Source organism: Pinus tabuliformis, chromosome J, assembly GCF_031772625.1.
Source record: "Pinus tabuliformis cultivar Carrire ecotype Pingquan chromosome J, CPIR1, whole genome shotgun sequence".
Classification (NCBI taxonomy): Eukaryota; Viridiplantae; Streptophyta; class Pinopsida; order Pinales; family Pinaceae; genus Pinus; species Pinus tabuliformis.
In genome coordinates, this window is record NC_142295.1 from 867,439,096 (window position 1) to 867,462,107 (window position 23,012).

The window sequence follows — 23,012 nt, forward strand, 5'->3', positions numbered from 1 at the left end:
GCAAGGAGCATTACAACAAGGCTACAAGGATATACAATCACATCATACATTACAACAATATCACTTCAGAAGGAGAACACAATGTCACATCTCAAATGGGCATCATGACAATGCTCTCAAAATTCTTGATTTCGATTTCATACCCTCATAGTCAAGGAATCAAGTAATCTCAACATATTATAAAAGAAATAGTGCTTGGTGCTGAACAATGCAAGGAAGTCTTAAGAAAGGTCTTGGAACTTAGTTGTACCAGGCAGCCCAAGCAAGAATCTCATTGAAGGAGATCATTCAAGAAAGCATCAAGGTGAAGATTTCATCTTCACATGACAAGTAAGTATCTTTTCATTCTATAATCAAGTTTTGTTAAATGACTTCATGATTGCAAGGACATCTATAAGTTGGATGGGTCATCAAGATATCTTGCATGAAGAAGGAAGATAGACATAGTCCTCTAAATTGCTGAAGTCATTGAGCATATCAAAAGATTTCCTTTGAATTTATGGAAAGGGATACTTATGAAAAGATCCCCTCATATAGCAACATTGGAGACATCAAAGAGATGTATATGGTAAACTCATTCCCTGAACGTACAATGAAGAAGGTCACATGAAATCTAATCTTCATGAAAGTAAAGGGTATCAAAGGATGTAGGATATCTTCATAAGGTCTCATATACAAGATCTAGGAAGGGAGATAACCATCATTGATCTATAATGCACTAACAGATAATCAAGGTAACAAGTATCCATGAGATACGAAAGTTACCTCATTCGACAATTTATGGTCTCTATGCTAAATAGAGAACGACAAGTTGATGGCAAAAATTATTGAAGGTTAAAGGACTAAAACATGTGCAGAAAGGAAATGCAATTTTGGTCCTCAAGCAAGACAAAATAAGATAGCTAAATTTCAATGCTATGGAAAGTTTATAGTATGAAGCTCATATCACCCACATAGATGGAGGAAGCTGAAGAAAAGGGCCAAGAAAAGAGGGAGTAACAAATTTCTCCTATGAGTAAGATGGTATCCCTCACAAAAGGGTCCTATCATAAGCTTCTATTATAAGATATGACAATGATGATAAGATGCATCGTGGCATCATGAAAGCATTAGAAACAAGAGCTCGTGACATCACCATGGGAATCATGAAGGACAAAATTAGTGGCAAACAAACATGAAGGTATAGCTCTTAGGAACTTTAGTCAACATTGAAGGAAAGGAAGAAGTCATCCAGGACAAGGTTCATCATACATCAAAAGGGAAACATCTGCTAGATGGGGATATACAAGATCCTCAAGATTCTCTAATGGAGTCCTCATCGAAGGGTTCACCAATCTAGAGAGGAAGCAAGTGTTTCATCAAGAACTCCAACTTGTAGAATTCATGAATGATCAAGCAGATCAAGGGGTTGAAGACACTTCAATCAAGGAAGCTACTAAAAGAAGCCTAAATGACCTAAAGGAAAAATAAGGTATATATGCTTGTGTTTAATATTATAATGTCATGTCATATGGTTGCAGGTAATATGGATCGTTACTTCTATCTTGAGAAGCATGATCAAGAGAAAAAGGATCTCCTCCTCTGAAAGTATGTAGGAAGGCATAAGACACACTAGATGAAATCAACATAATATGACTACAACTAAGAAACTTTAATTAAAAGAACCTGGCAATGGAATGTGTAGAGAAGGAAGAGATCGTGAGATAAACAACCTTGATGAAGGTAATCAACATCCAAAAGACCAAGAAGGCTTGACTAGGAAATCTCTCGGAAAGATATGAAGACTCTGATGGAAAAGATGAAGACCCTTGACAATAAATATCTTTGGGAGATGTGTCAACATGTACGCAGGATGTTGATACCTACAAGATGTCGGGATCTTGTGCAACCATGTTTGTCTCCTGATTAGGAAAGGGATATGTTAACACAACATGTGCGACAAATGACTTAAGGAATTGATTTAATTGCATCCGATATGGACAGTTCTCGGTAAAGTGTTCCTCATTACAAATTAAGCAAGGATAACGAGGTTTCCGTTTTTCTTCATGAGATTGGTTATTTTGTGTTCTGTGGAGGGTTATCTTTCTTCTTTTTTCCTTTTCCTTTCTTTTTACTTCCTGGTTGCTGAGATTTATCTTTCGTGGATTGGACGACACTAATCTCGGAAGTAGAAGCTGCAAGAATTGTAGAGGACAGGTTTTGGGCAGCCACAAAAGGAGATGACCAGATGTTTTACTTGTTGATTGCTGGCTAGTAGAACCAATTATGCCATCAATGCCATGTGATTCTTACTGGGAGGTTGTGGAACAATATTTTGAGGTCTCAGAGCATTAGGTATTTTATCAGAGAGTGTGCCAGATTATGTATAAATGAGATCAACATAATTGGCATGAGCAATTACTTTCTTTTGGGTCACAACTCCGCCTTTAGCAACGTCTTTTGTAATGGATGGTAACAAAGACTTAATAAACCATTCAGCGAACAACTGATTAGGAACGAAATTTTTGAGCAAACGACGACAACGTCGCCACTCGTGAATATGATGAGAAATCTGAGTGGAATCAGATTGTTTGAAGGAAGTCAAAAGTTCAGTTCCAGTCTCATAACGAATGGGCAACTAAAAATGGGTTAAGAATGTAGTTGATAAGGCACTAAAATTGTTGAACGAAGCTCGTGGAAACTCAATATACCACTTTGTTGCCGTACAGGTGAGTCTCCGCTGGAAAAGCTGTAGACGAATTGAATCATCATTTAAAGAGTTTGAAGAACACCATAAATGATACGTCATGACATGCGTATATGGATCTTCTCCAGGATTTCCATTGAACTTTGGGATATCGCTCGACAGTTTCGTAGGAATGACCGACCACCAAGGAGAGTGACAAATGTAATCATTTGTGAGTTGGGTTAGATTTGGCAATTCAAGGGTTGCCACAAATGGAAACTGCCTATTAAAGTCTAGTGGAGGGTATCCTGGGTAAGATGCAATAGCCTGAGCAACAGGGCTCCGAGCTCCTAGATAAGGAGGGTGTTGGTAGCCTGGATAAACATAACCTTGTTGCCTAGTTCCAGGATATCTTTGAAAGGGTTGAAACGACTGGGCTTGAATTTGTTGACCTTGGTAAGGCATTTGAGGAATACCTTGATATGGTTGCCCCATGGTATTTTGCATCATCGTTATGTAAGGTTGGCTGGGATATGCCTGTGCCATACCATGTACACATTGACTCACTTGCATTTGAGGAAAAGTCTGACCAAGCGGTGGAGGTTGCAAGGCACCTTGAAGAGGATGGGTAAGTGGGACTTGAGAAGTCCCAGGTACCAGTGGAATGGGTTGAGTTAGAGGTGCAACTTGTAAAGGTTGACTTACTGGAGGTAAAGCTTGAACAAATTGAATAATAGGCTGGCAAGTAGGAATCTGAGATGTAGGTGGAACATGTTGAGAAGTATGAATTTGATTCACAACAGAGCCAAGTTGTACGAGCAATGTAGAATGCCAAGGGTTGGCAGCCATTCCATGAAATGGAGGACTCGAATAGGGTAGAGCACCAAATTGCGGTGTTTGATCAATAGAAGGGTGCATTCCAACAACAGGTTGCCGTCCTGTTGATAAACAAGGGGAATATGGAGGCAACTACGCTTCTGGAGGAGGGTACCCAGTGTAAGGTGGAGTTGGGTTGTTGTGAATGTCCATATCCACTAACATATGGACCAGATTGATGCTCGACTGAAGGTTGAGATGGAGGGAGAGGAACAAACTGTGTGGTGCTCAAGTATTCTAGAAGAGGATGACATGGCAGAAGTCCATGGATTGGATGTTGCACCAGGAAGGTACTAGATAAGGATTGGTAATGAGGTGGGACGGACAGGCCACCATAGAGATGTGTTTCTGGTGATGTTACAAACATGGAAGTGGCTGTAACATTGGTTGTCTCAATCATGGTGGTAGATACGGGTTGAGAAACCATAGCAGACTCAGTCATGTTTGAACTTCTCAAAGGTTGTCGAGGGAAACTCAAAGGTGAGTTGAAAAGAGAAGAATCAGGTAAAGGAGTTTATATGGGAGTATGAGGAGGGACATGATAGAGATGAAGCCCTCTTAAATGAACAGGGGTAGACGGTTGAGGATCTTCTTGAGGAATCTCCTCAATACTCACAAGATCAGGTGGGAGTTGCTCACCGTCGGGTCTAAGATATATGGGTTGTGGTTGAATCAAAGACAGAGGAAGAGAAGAGGAAGGGCCTGAAGTAATGAGTGTAGTTAACTTAGGTGCCTCAGGTTGTAATGTTTCTGATTCAGGATACTCAGGTTTAATAACCTCAGGTAATAGAATCTCAGGTGCTTCTGTTTTGACTGTGTTGGACTCACCAGCTAATTGGGAAGTGATCTTGGGATCAGTTCTCACAGGAAGAGATGATTCTAGTTGGTCAATTCCGGATGTAGGGCCAGAAGGGGTAGCTTCTGAAGTACCGGGTTTGGTAGTTTGCATCTTTTTGTTCTTCTGACAACGTCTAGGAGTTTGCCTTAGGAGGTAAAGGAGGCAAACTTTGCATCCTACGTGAACGACGGGGTTGAGGGGGTTTTTCTTCCACGATGGTATAATAAATTTTTAGAAATTAACAACAATAATAAATAAAAAGGGGGTAGATAGGCATAAAGGTTTACCAAACAATTGTGAATTGTAATATACAACCTTGGAGAACGAAGGATTTATGTGGGGGCAAGTAATCTCCCCAAATGTTGTGTTCAGTGTGTCACAATGTACAAGGTGGTCGACTCGGTTACCTAAGGCGAGATAGCAACCTAGTGGGGACTTCCAAAATATACTCGGAGGTACGTGGAAGTGCAGTCCGTAGTAGTGCTATCTAATGCGTAACTGTATGATGAGAGCATTCCCATATACTTTTCATGCGTGGAGCACCATCCGATATACTCGAAAGTATGTGGAGAACAATCCAATACACTTATGTACGTGGAACGAGATATCAGCCCCAGAATGCAATGCTGGCAAAAAACGACAACTCATACGCTTAAAGATGACGGAACAAGTATCTAGCCTAGACTACTAGATGTTTGCGTTAATGTTCCAAATGCTCCTTAAGGTTGATTCAATAAATTTTAAAGTTTATTTTGAATCAAGTTTTAGTTTGCAAGGCTCACCACGAATTTCACCTGAATATCCTAAAATGCAATCTAACATGATAAAATGAAATATTTTATTTTCAATGAAAATCTATGTACGGAAAGGAAGAAACAAAGAGTAATGCAACAAACAAAATTTGTTAAGTAAATTTCCCAAATGCAAATGTTCCAATTTCCAATTTCACACAAAACCCTAAATGCAATGCAAAATGCAAAATGATGAGATTTTCTTTTCAATCCTCTTAATCTTCAAATGAAATGAAAACTAAGATGTTGCTAAATCACTGATGAGAGAAACCACACAGAATGATGATTGTAATATCAATTTCTTTAAGCAATCAATGATCAAGCAAAAGTTTGCAAAAGACCTAATTGACAAGAACAAAGCAAAATCCAAACAAATTCTTATCAAAGGCTAATAAAACCTAAAGCAAACAAAGTGAAGGCTTTTCAGAGACAAGGACACACTTAGAGACAGGAGGACTAACAAACTGGAACAAAATAAATCAGAGAGCAAGTCAAGAAAAGCAATTTTTTGCATCTTACAAGAATCAACACAAGTGCAGAATAAGCACCAGTGCTTTGCAACGCAGGTACAAAGAAGGAGAAAGTGCGTTGAAGCACTCTGTCTCCAGACTAGGGGGTGTGCTGAGGTAGATTCAGCCAAATCATAACACAAAAAACCAAGCAAGCTCAGAGAAGGTGCTTTCCTAGGGTCAATCAATGTTTGAACGAGTGAATCAAGGTCACTTGTCGAGGTGAAAAGGTGCTAAGGTCAAGGAAACCAATAAGGGAAGAATCGTTCCCCAGTATGGTCGCCAATTTGTTATGTAGATTTTTTACGATTGCGAACAAAGGTGAATTCCCTGTGTCTAGTGGTCTATCCCAAAACAATAGAAAGACAAAAAGCATGAAGTTTTCCTTAGAGAAGTTAGGGAATCGTAAAGAAGCCTATTTGGAATCAGAAGCAAGCCTTCCTTCCCTCCTCGCTTGTAAGCTCCAATCGTAGCTTGAAGTGTTATAATTAGAACCTGAACACATGACTAAAACAAGAAAAGGATCCACAACATCCACGTAGCTTAATCTAACATCTCTATTCAATGAATGGACATGGCATTGAAATACATGAGTGCAAATGGAACATAACAAATTTAGGAAAACAAGATACTCTTTGTATTAATAGAAATAGTAGCTGATCTTGTAGATGTCTCCCCAAGTTGACTTCTCCTTCCTTGTTACAAAGCACGCCTGAATATCAACCCTAATGCACAAATATGATGGCTCCTTTAGGTTCAAAGCAACAACATAAGGGCACTATCAATCTCCAAAAGCCAACCCTGATGCTATGGATGGCCATAAATTTATAGGAGAAGAATGGTAGTTTAGGACTTACCATTATGGGCTTGATATCCACATATGATGGGAGGATGAGCTCAAGGGATAAGAGGTGAAGTATTCAAGATAGGATTAGATAGGATTCGAGCTCCTTATCCATGATAAATAGTTAAAACAACCTTGGAAGCTTTTGGAAGAGGAAGTTATATTTTTTTAATTTTCCTGAATTTCTAGAATTAGTGCATCTTGCTGAAGGGAGCAACATGTGCTGACCAACACAGGTGAACAAGGATGCGACCAACGTTGAACGCATGTGGCTAAGGGAGCAAGGTGCGCTAGGGCTAAAAACATTGATTTTGAGCAATTGGTCCCAGAAACTTAGACTTTTTGGAGAGGTCATGCTTAGGGTTTTGTGAAGGGATGATGACAACATGTTCATGGATATTGAATGATCTAATTTTCAGGGCTATTGACCAAATGTGACAAAATGGCTTGTAACACTGATAAAAGTTGCAATATGAGCAAGTTCGAGAGTTTCTTCTTTTGAGAGCAAGTCCATGGCATCTTGAAGCAAGCTCTTGCAACAACTCTTATGATCATGAAGGACAAAGGTGCCTCTTGAAGAAAGCATTGGAAGGAGGGAACTACGAGGACTCTGACTTTGGTTGGATCATTGGGCACTTTGATATGTAAAGCCTGGATTTTATAAAGAATGGTCGTATGGATAAAAATGCCTGGGTAAGAAGGACCTCCTCATAATTGGAAGCAGTCATCTAGCAATAAAGCAACTGGTTTTGGATAATCTTCACCCTGATTGAAGGAGGACCATAATGGTTCTTCAGAATTCTCTCTGATTTGAAGTAAGCTTCCTAGAAGTTTGCTGATTCAGTTGCCATAACACAGTTGAAGGCTAGTTGATTAATTGAAGTAGTACTTCAGAGGGAGCTATAGAATCCTTGGCCAAATGGTTTGATGACACCTTTTGCCCGATGATTATTACAAGAAGGATGACCATGTCAAAGGACATTAGGGAAGACATGACTACTGATTATGATCTAATGACTCTAATGATGACTCGATATATCTTTGTTACTTGAGAAGTCGCATGACTATGATTGGATGATTTTGGCACATGGATCAAAGGATTAATAATAGGCTGCAGATAGCTTGATGGTCGAGCTATGATGTTTGGATGCAACTATTGATGGTGTCTGTCGAACAGATGATGATCCTCTCATTTATCAATGTATGAGGGAGTTGACTTTTAAAGTCAAGATGAAAGACCTAACTTTGTTCCTAAGCTTAAAGGTTTGATAAGATGGAGAAATTGCTGATCCGGATATAGGCAACTTGTGGGGACACTGGTGTTCTTGATAAACACCCGATCAAACATATGCCATGCTACGAAGACTTTGAGACAAATTATGGTTAACCCTCATATATTGGATAACTGCTCATTAAGATTAATTATGATCTGAACTTTGAAGTACACTGTAGAGCATTGCTGGACTAGCAGTGTGGTGAATGGAAAGAGCACATCTAGGTGCTATATCTTTTGGGATCACCTTTATTTTATGTATGAATCAAAGGCTGAAGTTTGTTGCTCTGGGAGCACAGTTGAGGCTAAATGTATAAAGCAACAAGCATGGGTTATTATGAAGCCATTTGGTTGAGGAAGCTCTTTTGTAAGCCATTTGAGCACGTACTGGAAACCACCATTGTATATTGCAGAGTGGGATTCTCCTTTCAGAGAGTCCCGTGTTCCACAGCCGTTGCAAGCATATTGATGGTGTCTGTCCAACAGATGATGATCCTCTCATTTATCAATGTATGAGGGAGTTGACTTTTAAAGTCAAGCTGAAAGACCTAGCTTTGTTCCTAAGCTTAAAGGTCTGATAAGATGGAGAAGTTGCTGATCGAGATATAGAAAACTTGTGGGGACACTGGTGTTTTTGATAAACACTCGATCAGACATATGCCATGTTACGAAGACTCCGAGACAAATTATGGTTAACCCTCATATATTGGATAGCTGCTCATTAAGATGAATTATGATCTGAACTTTGAAGTACACTGTAGAGCATTGCTGGACTAGCAGTGTGGTGAATGGAAAGAGCACATCTAGGTGCTATATCTTTTGGGACCACCTTTATTTTATGGATGAATCAAAGACTGAAGTCTGTTGCTCTGGGAGCACCGTTGGGGCTAAATATATAAAGCAACAAACATGGCTTATTATGAAGCCATTTGGTTGAGGAAGCTCTTTTGTAAGCCATTTGAGCACGTACTGGAAACCACCATTGTATATTGTAGAGTGGGATTCGCCTTTCAGAGAGTCCCGTGTTGCACAACCGTTGCAAGCATATTGGCATCAGGTACCACCTACCACCTTATTTGGGATATCGTACAACTGAGAGCAATCAAGCTCCATCATTTCAGGATGGATGTGCAAGTTATCGACATCCTCACAAGGCCTCTTGGTAAGGTCAAGTTTATCTTCCTTCAAAGAGAGGCTGGGAGTCGTGGAAAGATCCTAATATGAGGATCCCGATTGAACATTGAGCTTTGGGAGCTCTTGGGGGCTTGGGGTACTTCTTGATGCTATGTGAAACCATAGGGTGAGTAGTTCACCTTTCCCTATAGGTACGCTGTGTACATGTTAAGTAGTTCACCTTCCCCTATGAGACACATAGGGTGAGTGGTTCACCTTCCCCTATTATTGTTGACATGTGTGTAGGGTGAGTGGCTCACCTTCCCCTATGATTGATGAGATATGCATAGGGTGAATGGTTCACCTTCTCTTATGGCATATGGGTAGGATGAGTGGTTCACCTTCTCCTGCAAATGCCCCAACATACATCCTACCCATGTAGTCTGAGACTCATGGGAAGTACCTCTCATCTGTCCGATGAGTTGGGAAAAGAGGATAGTGACCATAGCAGTACACATGGACGCATCGTGTACTGCCGTACTCCCTATGTCTAGGATGCATGGTGTTCAACACCTTGATCTGAGATCAAGTATGATCGGGGTTCTACCCCTAGTGATGTGGACTGACTGTTGTCAATGGAGAGTGGTAAGGTCTTGTGACTCACTCTTTATTGATTCTTCTTATTATCTATATCAATGCTCAACAGAGCCGAGACGAGATACAAAGATTGTTCATGATGTCAGGATGGCATGATGATCGATGGTCAGATATTGGCAAGTGGAATTCTCCCTAGTTGAGAGGGAGTGTTAAAATTGGCAACTAGGGCCAAATTCCACTTTGGACAACTCATTTGATGGAGATAATTATGGCATTGAATTCCTCTTTTCAAGAGGACCAAAATTGACGGAAAGATCACTAAATTTGGACAAGGAGAAATATTTTTTTGAAGTGAAGCTCACACATGCAAATTGTCAAGGTCTGTACAAGCCTATATAAGGGGGACGAGAGGCCTAATTGGGTACAAACCAGCCCCAAGGGCCAATGAGGGGCAGCATCTTGTATGCCTAGAAGAGCCACAGTTAAGAGGAGAAGTTTCAGAGATGTTAAGTGAGACAGCAGTGGACTGTAAGCAGCCCTAACCAGACCAAACTTCTGCAACAGTATGACACCAGCTTAAAGGGGCACAATTTGACTTCTCCAGAATTGCATTTTTGATTGGGCCATCTATTTATCTAAGGTCAGTGATATTGGATGTTCAAATTGGCAAGTTCAACAACCTGATCTGAGATCAAGTATGATTGGGGTTCTACCCCTAGTTATGTGGACTGACTGTTTTCAGTGGAGAGTGGTAAGGTCTTGTGACTCACTCTTGATTGATTCTTCTTATTATCTATATTAGTGCTCAACAGAGCCGAGACGAGATACAAAGATTGTTCATGATGTTAGGATGGCATGATGATCAACGGTCAGATATTGGCAAGTAGAATTCTCCCTAGTTGAGAGGGAGTGTTAAAATTGGCAACTAGGGCCAAATTCCACTTTGGACAACTCATTTGATGGAGATAATTATGACATTGAATTCCACTTTTCGAGAGGACCAAAATTGACCGAAAGATCACTAAATTTGGACAAGGAGAAATATTTTTTTGAAGTGAAGCTCACACATGCAAATTGTCAAGGTCGGCCACACCTTCATGTAGGCTCATGAAGCCCAAGTGACATGTCTCTTGACCCTCAACGATTTGTATGAATAGAAGTGAGTTTTATCTCTGCAACAGGGCCGAGATACTTCAGATGGACAGCTGCAGGCCTTGAGGTAAATTCTGGGCAGTTTGTATGGGTAAATTTGTCCTTGCAACTCCAAATTCAAGAGCAGAAAGCAGGCTGAGTTTGTGTATTTTTTCTGGGCTGGTTTGTGGACAATTCGAGGAAGAAATTCTCTACTTGAGAGGCTGCACTTCAAAGCAGTTGCTTCAGGAAGGGTCGCAGGTCTGTACAAGCCTATATAAGGGGGACGAGAGGCCTAATTTGGGTACAGACCAGCCCTAAGGGCCAGCGAAGGGCAGCATCTTGTATGCCTAGAAGAGCCACAGTTAAGAGGAGAAGTTTCAGAGCTGTTAAGTGAGACAGCAGTATACTGTAAGTAGCCCTAACCAGACCAAGCTTCTACAACAGTATGACACCAGCTTAAGAGGGCACAATTTGACTGCTCCATAATTGCATTTTTGATTGGGCCATCTATTTATCTAAGGGCAGTGATATTGGATCTTCAAATTGGCAAGTCAATTTTGACTTTGAATTATTGTACTCTCTCTCTGCTGAACATTTGATATTAATAATAAGAAGAATTGATCAAGGGTTTTCCCCATCTTGGGGTTTTTCCTGGCTTGAGCCATATTTTTGTGTTCTCTTGTCTTGGCTTGTCTTCTGCATTTATCATTTATGTTCTTTTTTTAGTTACTGTCAATGTGATAATGATTTATATGGTTGCCAATGGAAAATAAATGGATTGATAAATGGGCTAATATGGAGCATTGAAGTAACTGTCCTAAGCAAGGAACATGTTAACTAAAATTAACAGATTCGCCTCATTTCCTTTCCACACAACTTTTCAACACAATCTTTGTCTATTAACCACCCCCCTGCAAACAGTTTCACCATATTCCCACATAGGGTCCAAATGTCTCGGAATTTTTAATCCTCAATGTAATGATTAAAAGTATATCACAATTTTTTTTGAAAAAAATTGTAATCAATATAAATTAAAACAAGAAGAGGTAAAAGAGATTGGTATGCAAAACCTATCAAAAATTTGAAAAAAGTAGAATAAGAAGAGGTGGACATGCTTGAATATTCACCCCAACCATGGGGATCAATCCCCATTTCATGATAAATTGATGAAGGCAAAAACAAGTGCTCTTCCTTTGTCTCAACCTCTTGAAGATGACACATCAGGTAGATCCTATCCAAATGGTCGTGTTGGTACTCAATGTCCATCCAGTGACAATGTGAACATGCTTCGAACTAGCCCAATGGAATGCAAAGGGCACACATCTAGTGGTGATGCATGTATAAAGTTCGGACAATAGGGCCATCCATCAAGTCCATGGAGTGCTTTGCATAGAGGGCCATCATTGGCAGTAACCTCCTTGGTGGATTTGTCCAAATGACTTGCATGAATTGCTTGTAAATGTCGTAGTGGTCAATCCTATTCAGCTCCTACCTAGTAGGTAAGAGGTGAGTAGGTGCATTTAGGGTGTTTGAGGGCGGGGGTGGTCCATCAAAATACCCACATACTCGAAAAGATTTGAGATCCTTGCAATGTGCTTGATTGAGGGGTCTAGCTAAAGCACTGGAACTTGATGAGCAATAGGTTAAGTATGGACATTAGTTCCCACCCTCATCTAAGTTGGCAAAATCTGAACATGATGGAGCGAGAGTTGGCTGTTTAGAGTCTCAATTTGGAGGGGGTGGGCTTCAAACTCAACAAGGATACAGATTTGACAGACTGTTTGCTAAGTCACAGTGTTTGACAAACTTGAACATTGAGGTTTGAAATTCAATGAACCTCAAAAAAATATTGAGGTTGTCCCAGGTTCGTCGAAACTCAAAGATAGATTCTCGCGGGCGTGCACTTCTTCTTTTTGTGCTTGACCCTCACTGCTGTGATTGTAAACCGTCTATTTCTGTGACCTCACTGCTGTGACTATAAATTGAACATTGTAAACCCTTGGTTGCCATAACCTCATGTTTGAGGAGAGAGCAAATGCTGTAAACCCTCTGCTGCCGCAGCCTTAGATTTGAAGAAGGAGAGCGAACACTGTATACCACTCCATCGTTGTGACGTTGTAAACCTTCACTCAACCCAACATGTTGTGACTTTGTAGGCTAGATCATCTTAACCTCGATGGTGGTGAGTAAATGCTTGTTTATTGAGGCTGATTGGAAAATTGGAACCTGAATCAAACTTAATTGTTGCTGAACTTGAACTTGAAGCTGAACCATGTGACTTAGACTGTTTGTTAGTATCAGTGTTGCGAAAATCGCGATTTTTTGAGTTTGGCGATATTATCGCCTGATTTTTACGCTATTTTTTTTTTGTTTAATTTAATTTGTTGGTTGTTTCTTTTTTGTTTCACAAAAAATCGCGATAACTTGAAAAAATCGCGATTTTTTGGGAAAAAATCTTGGAATGATGAGGAGCAACAGGAGGAGGAGGTGACACAACCTACCCAGGCTACCCCTGTCACCAGTAGAGGATGTGGTCTACCTCCTGTAGCTCCTAGTTCTTCAGCTTCTAGAGCAGAGCAGAGTCCACTGCCAACTCCATCGGCATCTACATCTAGAGGGGTAGAGGAAATCAGTAGTATTAGACTTTAGTTATTTGGTTCATTTCATTGTATATGACATTATGCCTCATGATATGAGATACATTATTATCTTTTTTGTTGATATTTTGACGCTGAGTTGGGACTCAAGAGTCAGGACTTACTGCTCAGGACATGATTCACTGTTATGTGTGATGTAGCACTAGAAATGATATTACACATTTTATATATTAGTTCTTTTATCATATTTATGTGTCAATGTATTTATTTTATGTTGTAGATGCTTTAGATATTAAAAAATTGGAAAAGATGAATATTTTTGTATTTTACGATTTTTTCCCGATTATTTCCGATTTTTTCCCCTCGCAGATAATATCCCGATAACGATAACTGCAACATTGGTTAGCATATTGATCATGCCTTGGGGGAGAATGTTTTGAACCCTCTTAGCGGTAGCCTAGTCGCCTAGTCGACTTGAGCAAACAATGTGTCCAAACCTCTGACTTCTAAAGAACTGTTGGCTGAATAATGGAGTTCATGAAAAACATCTTGAATGACATGTATTGGAAGTGTTCCCTGAATCAATTTCTCTTGAACAGAGCTATGGACCCATAGCTGTTGTTGACTTGGGGTTGAAGAGCATTTTTTAGAATGAAACATGGCCTTGATAAATGTACACCCAGGTTTGTAAAGGCAGTCATGTTTTTGATCTCTTCCCCTCTGAAGAAGAAATGATAGCTTTTAGAGGACCTTTTTTGATCTGTTGAAGATCATAAGCATGGTTTTACCTAGGTTGACAGTCATAGAAGATGACAGAAAAGGGTCCAATAGTGACGATCACATGAAAGGGCCAATGCATTTAGTCTAAGTTACCAGGATTTGGATCTGGATACAGATACACTAGTTTTTTGAAAAGTTAGGATCCGGATACAGCAAGTACAAGCAAATATAAAATATTTTATAATTTATAAAATTTAAATTTATATAAATATAAAAATAAAAACTAAATTTATATAAATATAAAAATAATAACATGTGTTAATTTTTAGATATATAATATTTACATATAATAAATAATACCAGACTAAATGTATCGTTTATAAATATTAATTAAAGTTATATATAAAAAAAATTATATGTAAATTTTTAAATATATAACTTCTATATGATACTTAAATTTTTCTATTAATTCAATGATAATAGAATTAATGCATCATTTATAAATATTTAGACATTAATTATTAATTATAATATTTATATTAAGTAACTTATCAAACATATTTTATAAAACGTACTTTTCAGACTTGAAAATAAACTTCAAAATTAATTAAAATATCTAAATAAATGTTGGTGGCTTATAATCTTATAGGAGTTGTCTACGGAGGTGAAGGAATTGCCTGGACGGCTAAAAGTGGCCGGAATCCGGGCAAAAATATATTTACATATAACAAGTAATAATTAGATAAATAATACCAAACTAAATGTATCGTTTATAAATATTAATTAAAGTTATATATAAAAGAAATTATATGTAAATTTTTAAATATATAACTTCAATATGATACTTAAAATTTTCTATTAATTCAATAATAATAGAATTAATGCATCATTTATAAATATTTAGACATGAATTATTAATTATAATATTTATATTAAGTAACTTATCAAACATATTTTATAAAACGTACTTTTCAGACTTGAAAATAAACTTCAAAATTAATTAAAATATCTAAATAAATGTTGGTGGCTTATAATCTTATAGGAGTTGTCTACGGAGGTGGAGGAATTGCTCGGATGGCTAAAAGTGGCCGGAATCCGGGCAAAAATATTTCAATTTTTTTTTTTTTGTAGATGCAGTGTTTGAATCATGTTTTTGATGGTGGAAATGGATTCAACACCATCAAAAACATCTAGGACACCTAAAATTATGAATTTTAACAGCTTTTACTTGGATTTACAAAAATCCCTGCCAGATTTTTTCAAAATATAGCTGGAATTTCCATAACTTTCAGGGCAAAAAAGCATAATTTTTAGACTACGGCAATCTTATAATCTTTACGTCATATGCATTAAAGTTTATAATACATGTAAAGCATTAAAGTTTATAATATGGTCAACTAACATAAAAATAATAAATTGTCGCTGGCCCAACTCCCTAGAATAGATTATTACTCACTCCGTTGATTTTTCCATTTTCGAGGACGCCGATTCATTAATCCATTTCTTATCGTGCGCCTGCTGACTTGTGATTGGATGGTTGAATTTTTCTTTTTGGAATTTTGTGCCAACATTTGCATAGGATTTTCACGTTGATGTTGACGGTTTTACCCATAGACGGAGGCTGGGCGGATCTCTCTGGTTCTGGATCCGAATCCGTCTCCGATCCCGGGATCCGTGGATCCAACCACTGGGCCTGACGGATACGGTAACATAGCATTTAGTAGATACAACATATTTTCTTTCATTTCTTTTTAGTCCACTAGTGATGAGTTAACATTGTTCCCTCTTCATTAGACACTTCTTTAGGTTATAAGAGTACCATCATTTTGCACTTAGTGAATTTTGCTGATTTCATCTCCTACAAAGCAATTAGGTTATGAACTCTCAAATTTCCCATCATACTTACCACATTTTTAGACTTGCAGCTTATTTACTCTTTGTGCATTTAACATGGTAGAATTATTTCCATCTTGTAAAATATTTCAGTCACTTTTGTAATTAAACAGTGGCTGCTGACATTAGAAAATATGGATTTAACATGACAAAGGATCTGGTGACGCATAGAGGAATGACTCAAGTTTTACGTCAGGTTCAAGTTTGATGATGAGCGTGTAACAAAGGAAGACATAAAGAGGGCACTAGAGGAGCAATATGGCGGGGAGGAAGAGGTAATTGTGATTTGTTGTATGAATTCTCTTTTGAACTTTCCAGAAAAATAAGAAACACAATAACTCTGCCTTTTCTCCTTGCAGCTACCTCAGACAAATCCAGGTTTCAACAACACTCCATTTAAGTTTACAAAATACTCCAATGCTTACATGCTTGTTTATATCAGAGAGAGTGACAAGGATAAAATTATCTGCAATGTTGATGAGAAGGATATAGCAGAGCATCTTAGGGTGAGTGTTTCTTCACGAAATTGCATGATAAGATTGAATAATAAAAGCTGAGGGTGTGGTCAATGTCTGTTATTGCAGGCCTGTTTAGGTATTAAATGAGAAAGTATTAACATACCTGTCTGCACCTCTCAGGTAAGGCTAAAGAAAGAGCAAGAGGAGAAAGAGCACAAAAGAAAAGAGAAGGCTGAGGCACACCTTTATACCATCATAAAGGTAGTCATCATATTGGGTATATAATCATTCATTGTTATGCCATAAGTCCTGCAAAATAGGTAGTTGCCACATTGAAGGTTGTGAGCTTGATTTGAGTCAGAAAATACTGATTTTCATATTTACTATTATGTCAGGTTGCTCGTGATGAAGATCTTGCTGAGCAGATTGGAAAGGACATATTTTTTGATCTTGTTGACCATGACAAAGTTCGTAGTTTTCGGATTCAGAAACAAACAGCATTTACTGTTTTCAAGGTAATGTTTAATAATTTCTGAACCCAGCACCTGACAATTAATTCCTAGCAGATTTATGATTACGGAATAAAATCACAGCTGAGTTCTAAACATAAACAGAAAATTATTCAGCAGAAGCACATTAAATCAACCAATCTCACATAGACAAACACACAAATTTCTGCCCAATCACATCTGTTCATTTTATTAATTAGTGGTCATTTGGGCTCCCTTACTTGGAAAATGGCCCAGTCTGAGGAAACTACATACAACAATCTGGAACTGATCCAGCTGATCAAGCCCTAGACTTGGCTGATCTGGATCTCCTTGCGGCCCCCTTTGCACCTTCCTCGGACCTGATACTTTTTGAGTAGAAGTCCCTTCTTGACCCACCATTGAGATGCCTCTTTCAATGCCTTGTGCTGCCGTGCGTTGTTATGCGTTCTCCCTTGGCCTGGCCACTTTTTTATAAGCTTGAGTTATGACCGAATCCACAGCCTTAATCTCTAAAATTATTGACAATTGAGATTAGATCTCATCCCACTTGAGTTCAACAGTTGAGGTTCATTCAACAGTTGGGTTCGATTATGTATCTGCTATTATTGCTGCTCCCTTTGAACTAGAAGCCTTCCCTGCCACCTGGTTTGGAATCATTCTCAAGACATGCTCCCCTGAACTTGTGCCTAGAAGCTTCTTGTTCGTGAACATGTTGTAAAGTGATCTCATATCATAAGACTTTCTTGACAGACTTGAAAGGATCTGCTGATTGGTCCTTTTCAACCGAACCTAAAAGATGACTCCCTCTATGTTTCTTAACCTTCAGAGCTTCCTGCTCCTTATTCTTAGTCATTGTTTTGCTGGTTACCATTGCTTGAATACGCTGTCCCTTTGGCCTATACAACTTGCCCTCAACTCCAATGATGTGGCCATCATTAGAATCTTAGATGTAGATGCCATGGATCTGGATTCTGAACAGTGCCTGCCCATGCTGGATTGATGGCAAACTTGTCAAGTTCTAGCACCCATAGCACGTCCTTCACTTTCAACATGCCTCTTGACTCAAGCTGGAATATCACTGCCCCAACTCTCTTCACTGCATGTTTGGTATCAACACCAAACTCCACATGCATCTTTGACTCTGACTCTGTCAGGTTGTCAAACAACTTCTGTGCTCCTGTTATAAGGTTAGAATGATCGATGGTTTATAGATCTTCAATGATCTTCCTTATCAATCTATTTGGTTGCTTTGAAACACCCATTGATTGGTATTGTCTCCCTCTCTTTCTTTGAAGGTTGACCTTCGACAATCTTGCTGTGTGCACTGCTGGAACTGTCATTCCTACCACATTGCCATCTGTCACTTGGTGCATACAACACTTGTTCTACGTGTCACTTCGTGCACTTGCTCTCAAACGCTACCCACTTGTTACTTTATGTTGTTACCACCACGCTGCTACGATTTATCGACTAGTGTGGTCTCCCTCTAAAAGGTGACCTTTGCAAGTCATTGTTGGTTGTACTGCAATCTGACACCACTTAGATGCTACTTGAGCCCCTATACAGTCCTTGTAAAATCCTTTCACTAATCTTGCTGGCACTTTCGCAGCTTCTGATGGTCTTTGGCTGATTGCAAGACTCCTCTGTGGCACGTCTCTCTTGTCTAGAAGGACCGCATCTTGGTCATTCTATGGTATTGTATGGACTATACAATTGCAACTCTCCTGCCGGACAACGATTCTATCCCTGGCCTTGTTGTCTCTGACGGTGGTTGGCCTCTTCCTCTCAGCCCCACAACTACTATCATCGACGACTGGTTTTCCTTGCTCCACGTAGCCTCGACACCGACTTGTGCTCAACACTCCTTTGCCACGACTGTTTCTCTTGACTATCTCCTAGCTCCCCCTGTTTCTTTCTTATCAGTTGCTTTGACCTTACAACACCTTCCTTAGCACTACGACACCAATCCTGCACAAGTTGACTCATCTTGTGTGCGTTTGCTACACTTTCTTGGTTGTGAGGCTTAGCCTTGTGACTTGTCAGTCTTGTTGGCAAATTTGTTTGTTGGCCGTGGCTGAACTTTTTTTCTTGGCTTGACCACTCTTGCTCCCATGCCTCTTCCTCATGCGGCCTTTTGGTTCTCTCCCACTGGTGATCGTCTACTCGTGCACAGTGCTTCTTGATGTGACTTCCTTTTGTACGTCCTTCTGGTGCCTATGCGGTGGCCAATAGGTCAGTTGGTCACCACAACCCACAAAAGTTCCTTTTAAATTTTTTATTATTTAAACTGTCTTTTTAACTACCATCTTCGACCCAACCCAATACGGCCAAAAAACTTGGTTTGTTGCTTGATCTCCTTAGCTTCTGTACAATCCATGGTTCTGTTGACATGCGGAAGAATTGCTCTTGCAATGAGTGAGTATTGGGCCCGATCAGGGTCCCAATTAGACCCCTATTCGTTTGGTGTGGCTATATACTCTTTGGAACAAAGGTCCGGCTGCCTGTACTAATCTAACCTAAAAATATATACATAAAAACTAATCTAAAAAAGGAAAATAAATTTCCTAACACCTAAGTCACTGCATTCGTGTTCGAGTTCGACAACCTTGAAATTCGAATAAAGTTCGATACTTAAAATTTTTTATATATATATATATATATATATATAATTCAAAATTGCTTCTTTGGTGCTCCTACACAATTGTGCTTCTACAGGACGCTGTTACAACACCTGTTTTTCTACTTCTGTAGATAATAAAGGCCTTTTTTTCTTTATTTGTTACAGTGCCCCAAAACGGTTCTGTAATGGTTTGTAGTGTCCCAAGAAATATATTGAACTACTACACTTGTAATGCATCTGAATTATAGCTACAATTCTTCCTATTTCCCTCAAAATTATTTTGTTTTCCTAATTTAAATACTTAAGAAGCTTGTAATTATTTAATTTTGAAATATGAGTTATCTTTTGCTTTTGGTTAGCCTGAAATTCCAGAACAGAATTAGCTGAGCAGGTGGGGACAAAGATCGAGTGTGCAAATGCAGGAGGGTTGAATGGCACAATGCGGCAGGAGTCAAGTCTCGATGGTGGAGTGACAGAGTGTGAAAGTGACATTTTCACGTGGGCCAAGCTTTAGCCTCGTTAGAACTTAGGGTTATGATTTTTTTTTGGTTAATTTTTATTTTTATTTTTTTATTCTACAAACATTGAAAAAATGTCGAACTACAAAACCCTAATGAGAATTTAATTGATTTTTTTGACGATTTTTTTGATTTTGTTCGGGTTTCGGGTTTGTGTTTGTCATTGGTTCTAGTTCGACTTGAAATTCACCGATTACAAACGAATTTGTTCAGATTGCGTTGGGGTTTGGCGAATTTCGAATCCAAAGGATTTTATTTGCCAAACCAGGTGACTTAGCCTAACACTAATCTAATCTAATTATCCTAAATATTTACAAGTAACTATAAAGAAATATACAAACTGTTGTGTACGAGTGGCTCTGGCTTGAACAATCCAAATAGTAGGGGATGGGGGGATCACTCAAACACTGTACTTTTAAAAAACACTGTGGATGTCTAAATCACTGATAACCCTGACCGGAATGTGGGTCTAGTCAGCCACTTAAATTGATTTTTGGGCTCCGTTTTAAAGAGCTTATTAAAAATTGATTATATTTTTTATGCTTCTTGATGTTTATTTGCATATAATGAAACTAATCTAAATGACATAAAATAAATCTATCTCGTTAATGAGAGCAAGATTGCTAACTATCTTTTTGAATATCAGAAAAATGAATGCCGATTCACTAAAAATAAATTGAGAATAAATATGAATAAATTAAAAACAATTCGACAAAACAATATACTTTATCATTTCAGAAGAAAAAATAGTACATTCTAACATTCAACATAAATTGATATGAATGAAAACAGAAAAGAAAAATACCAACAGTGTCTATAAACAATTAATAGATCATGCAACATTTAAATCACAATACCCAGAAACACATCAATGCCTGAATTGGTCTTCAATAAATTAACAGTGAATGCTGATTACAAAATCATAGTCTTAGAGTGCAATAATTTCCAATCATTCAATTCGACAAAACAATCTACTTTATCATTTCGGAAGAAAAAATAGAAGTACATTCTAACATTCAACATAAATTGATATTAGTGAAAACAGAAAAGAAAAATACCAACAATTTCTATAAAACAATTAATAGATCATGCAACATTTAAATCACAATACCCAGAAACACATCAATGCCTGAATTGGTCTTCAATAAATTAACTGTAAAATGCTGATTACAAAATCAGAGTCTTAGAGTGCAACAATTTCCAATTGTTCGCTTTTCTACAAACTCTTTTTTTATAATCACAGAGTTCAATTTAAAAGATAGAAGTTTGTTTCCTGACAACATCAGGAAGATTTGTTTTCCCATTTCATGGGATCTGAGTAATCCTTTTTTCGCATCTGCAATTTCAATCCATAAATCCTAAAGCTCGAAGTGGTAACAACCTTCCATAAATTCTGCAAAATTATCATTAAAATATATTAAACTTGAAGCGAAACTCAATCTAAAAAATTGAAATTAATCATTTAATGAAATCTTAATTCCTATAAATTAGCAACGAATTCCAAAATCTGGGCCAAATCATTTTCTGTTGTTTCAATTTTGTTAGATGAGCAATATGCCAATGGAATCAAAGCAACATAATGTTTTGGCATCAAGTTTTATTTCCAAAAAATAACCCAGAAATCTCGATTTGATAAAAAATTGTAGCCTTTTATCTGGTGAGTTTTTGGGAGATTTGGATTGCAGATATGTTGAAATAAATATTTCCAAATTGTTCACCTCGATTTCCTCTTTCCAACAAGGTATCATGGGCTTGTTTTTGTGCCTTGTAGCTTAAGATATGGCCTCCAGAAGTTGAAGTCCTGTAACAACTTATGCACAATTTGTCAAATGGTTTGTATGTTTCGTTGAACATGCATGGGGAAACTTTGAATGTTTAGTGTTCCTATAATTTAATGAGTTTAAAGTTATTTGTATAAAATGAGAAGTAAGGTATGCAGGAAGGCATGTATAGTAATGTTTTTGACATAAATCAAAACCCAAGTTTACATAAAAACTTAAATTTCTAGCCAACGTGAAATAGTGTGGAATAGTAAGTTGACCGTCAAGTCAAATGAATAAGCCCACTGACGTGGATGTGAGGTGGCATAGAGCCCACATTGAGGGGATTAAAAAATATAAAAATATGACCCCATTAACAAATATGAAAATATGACTCCATATATGGTATATGGTCAGGAGGTCGGGAGATCCAAGATTTATTCAGACTACATTGCTCTCCCTGACCCTCAACCTTTTGGATACAATGACCCCAAAGCTATCATTAAAATAATAATAAATTAAAATAATAAATTAATTAACAAATAAAATAATAATAATAAACAAAAAACAAAATAATAAATAAAATAAACTAAAATAATGTATAATTTGGGAGTCGGAAGGTCAGGAAAAATCAAATGAAATTTGAACTATAATAAATTAATTAACTTATAAAATAATAATGAAAAACAAAAAACAAAATAATAAATAAAATAAAACAAAATAATGTATAATTTAGGGGTCGGGACGTTGGGAAAAATAAAATGAAATTTGAATTGAATCATTTCGACCTCCGAGCCTAAAATAAAATAAAATAAAATAATAAAATAAACACAAAATAAAATAGAAAATTAAAAGCTAAATAAAGTATGAAAATAAAAATAAATTTGGAATGAAATATACAGGCTGGCATGTCATATATTGGATGACATGGCGTGTTGTCATGCCACATAGGTTTCCATGTGTCATGTCACCTCATCAAAACAATTAAAAAACACAAAACTACCATATTTTTTGATTTGGAGTTGAAAATCAACAAATTTTATATTATTGGAAACGTTTCGATGAGGTGAAGATGATGAAAATATAAAAAATTGAAAAATAAGCAAACCAAAAATCACTAAAAATAGTAATCCAAATGCAAAACAAGGCAATATTTCCAAAATTTTATATGAGAGACCCTTTATTTTTGAGAAACATAAAGGGTGGTTGTTGGGGTGACAATAGGTTCTTAGACCCGAAAAAATGTGTCTTGTATGGTCACTAACAAAACTCTGTCTCTTGACACTTATACAAACCTGTCACCATAATTTTAATG

General features: G+C 37.8%; 1 protein-coding gene across 2 annotated transcripts in view; it reads left to right on the plus strand.

Moving 5' to 3' along the window:
- Positions 1 to 23,012, plus strand: part of LOC149229424 (ubiquitin C-terminal hydrolase 13-like) — a 151,598-nt gene that overhangs the window by 74,943 nt on the left and 53,643 nt on the right. For both annotated transcript variants that reach the window (XM_089378640.1, XM_089378642.1), the window contains exons 12-15: positions 16,047 to 16,125; positions 16,210 to 16,356; positions 16,489 to 16,569; positions 16,704 to 16,823. In XM_089378640.1, coding sequence (XP_089234766.1) covers positions 16,047 to 16,125; positions 16,210 to 16,356; positions 16,489 to 16,569; positions 16,704 to 16,823 — 427 coding nt within the window. The remainder of the gene's footprint in view (positions 1 to 16,046; positions 16,126 to 16,209; positions 16,357 to 16,488; positions 16,570 to 16,703; positions 16,824 to 23,012) is intronic.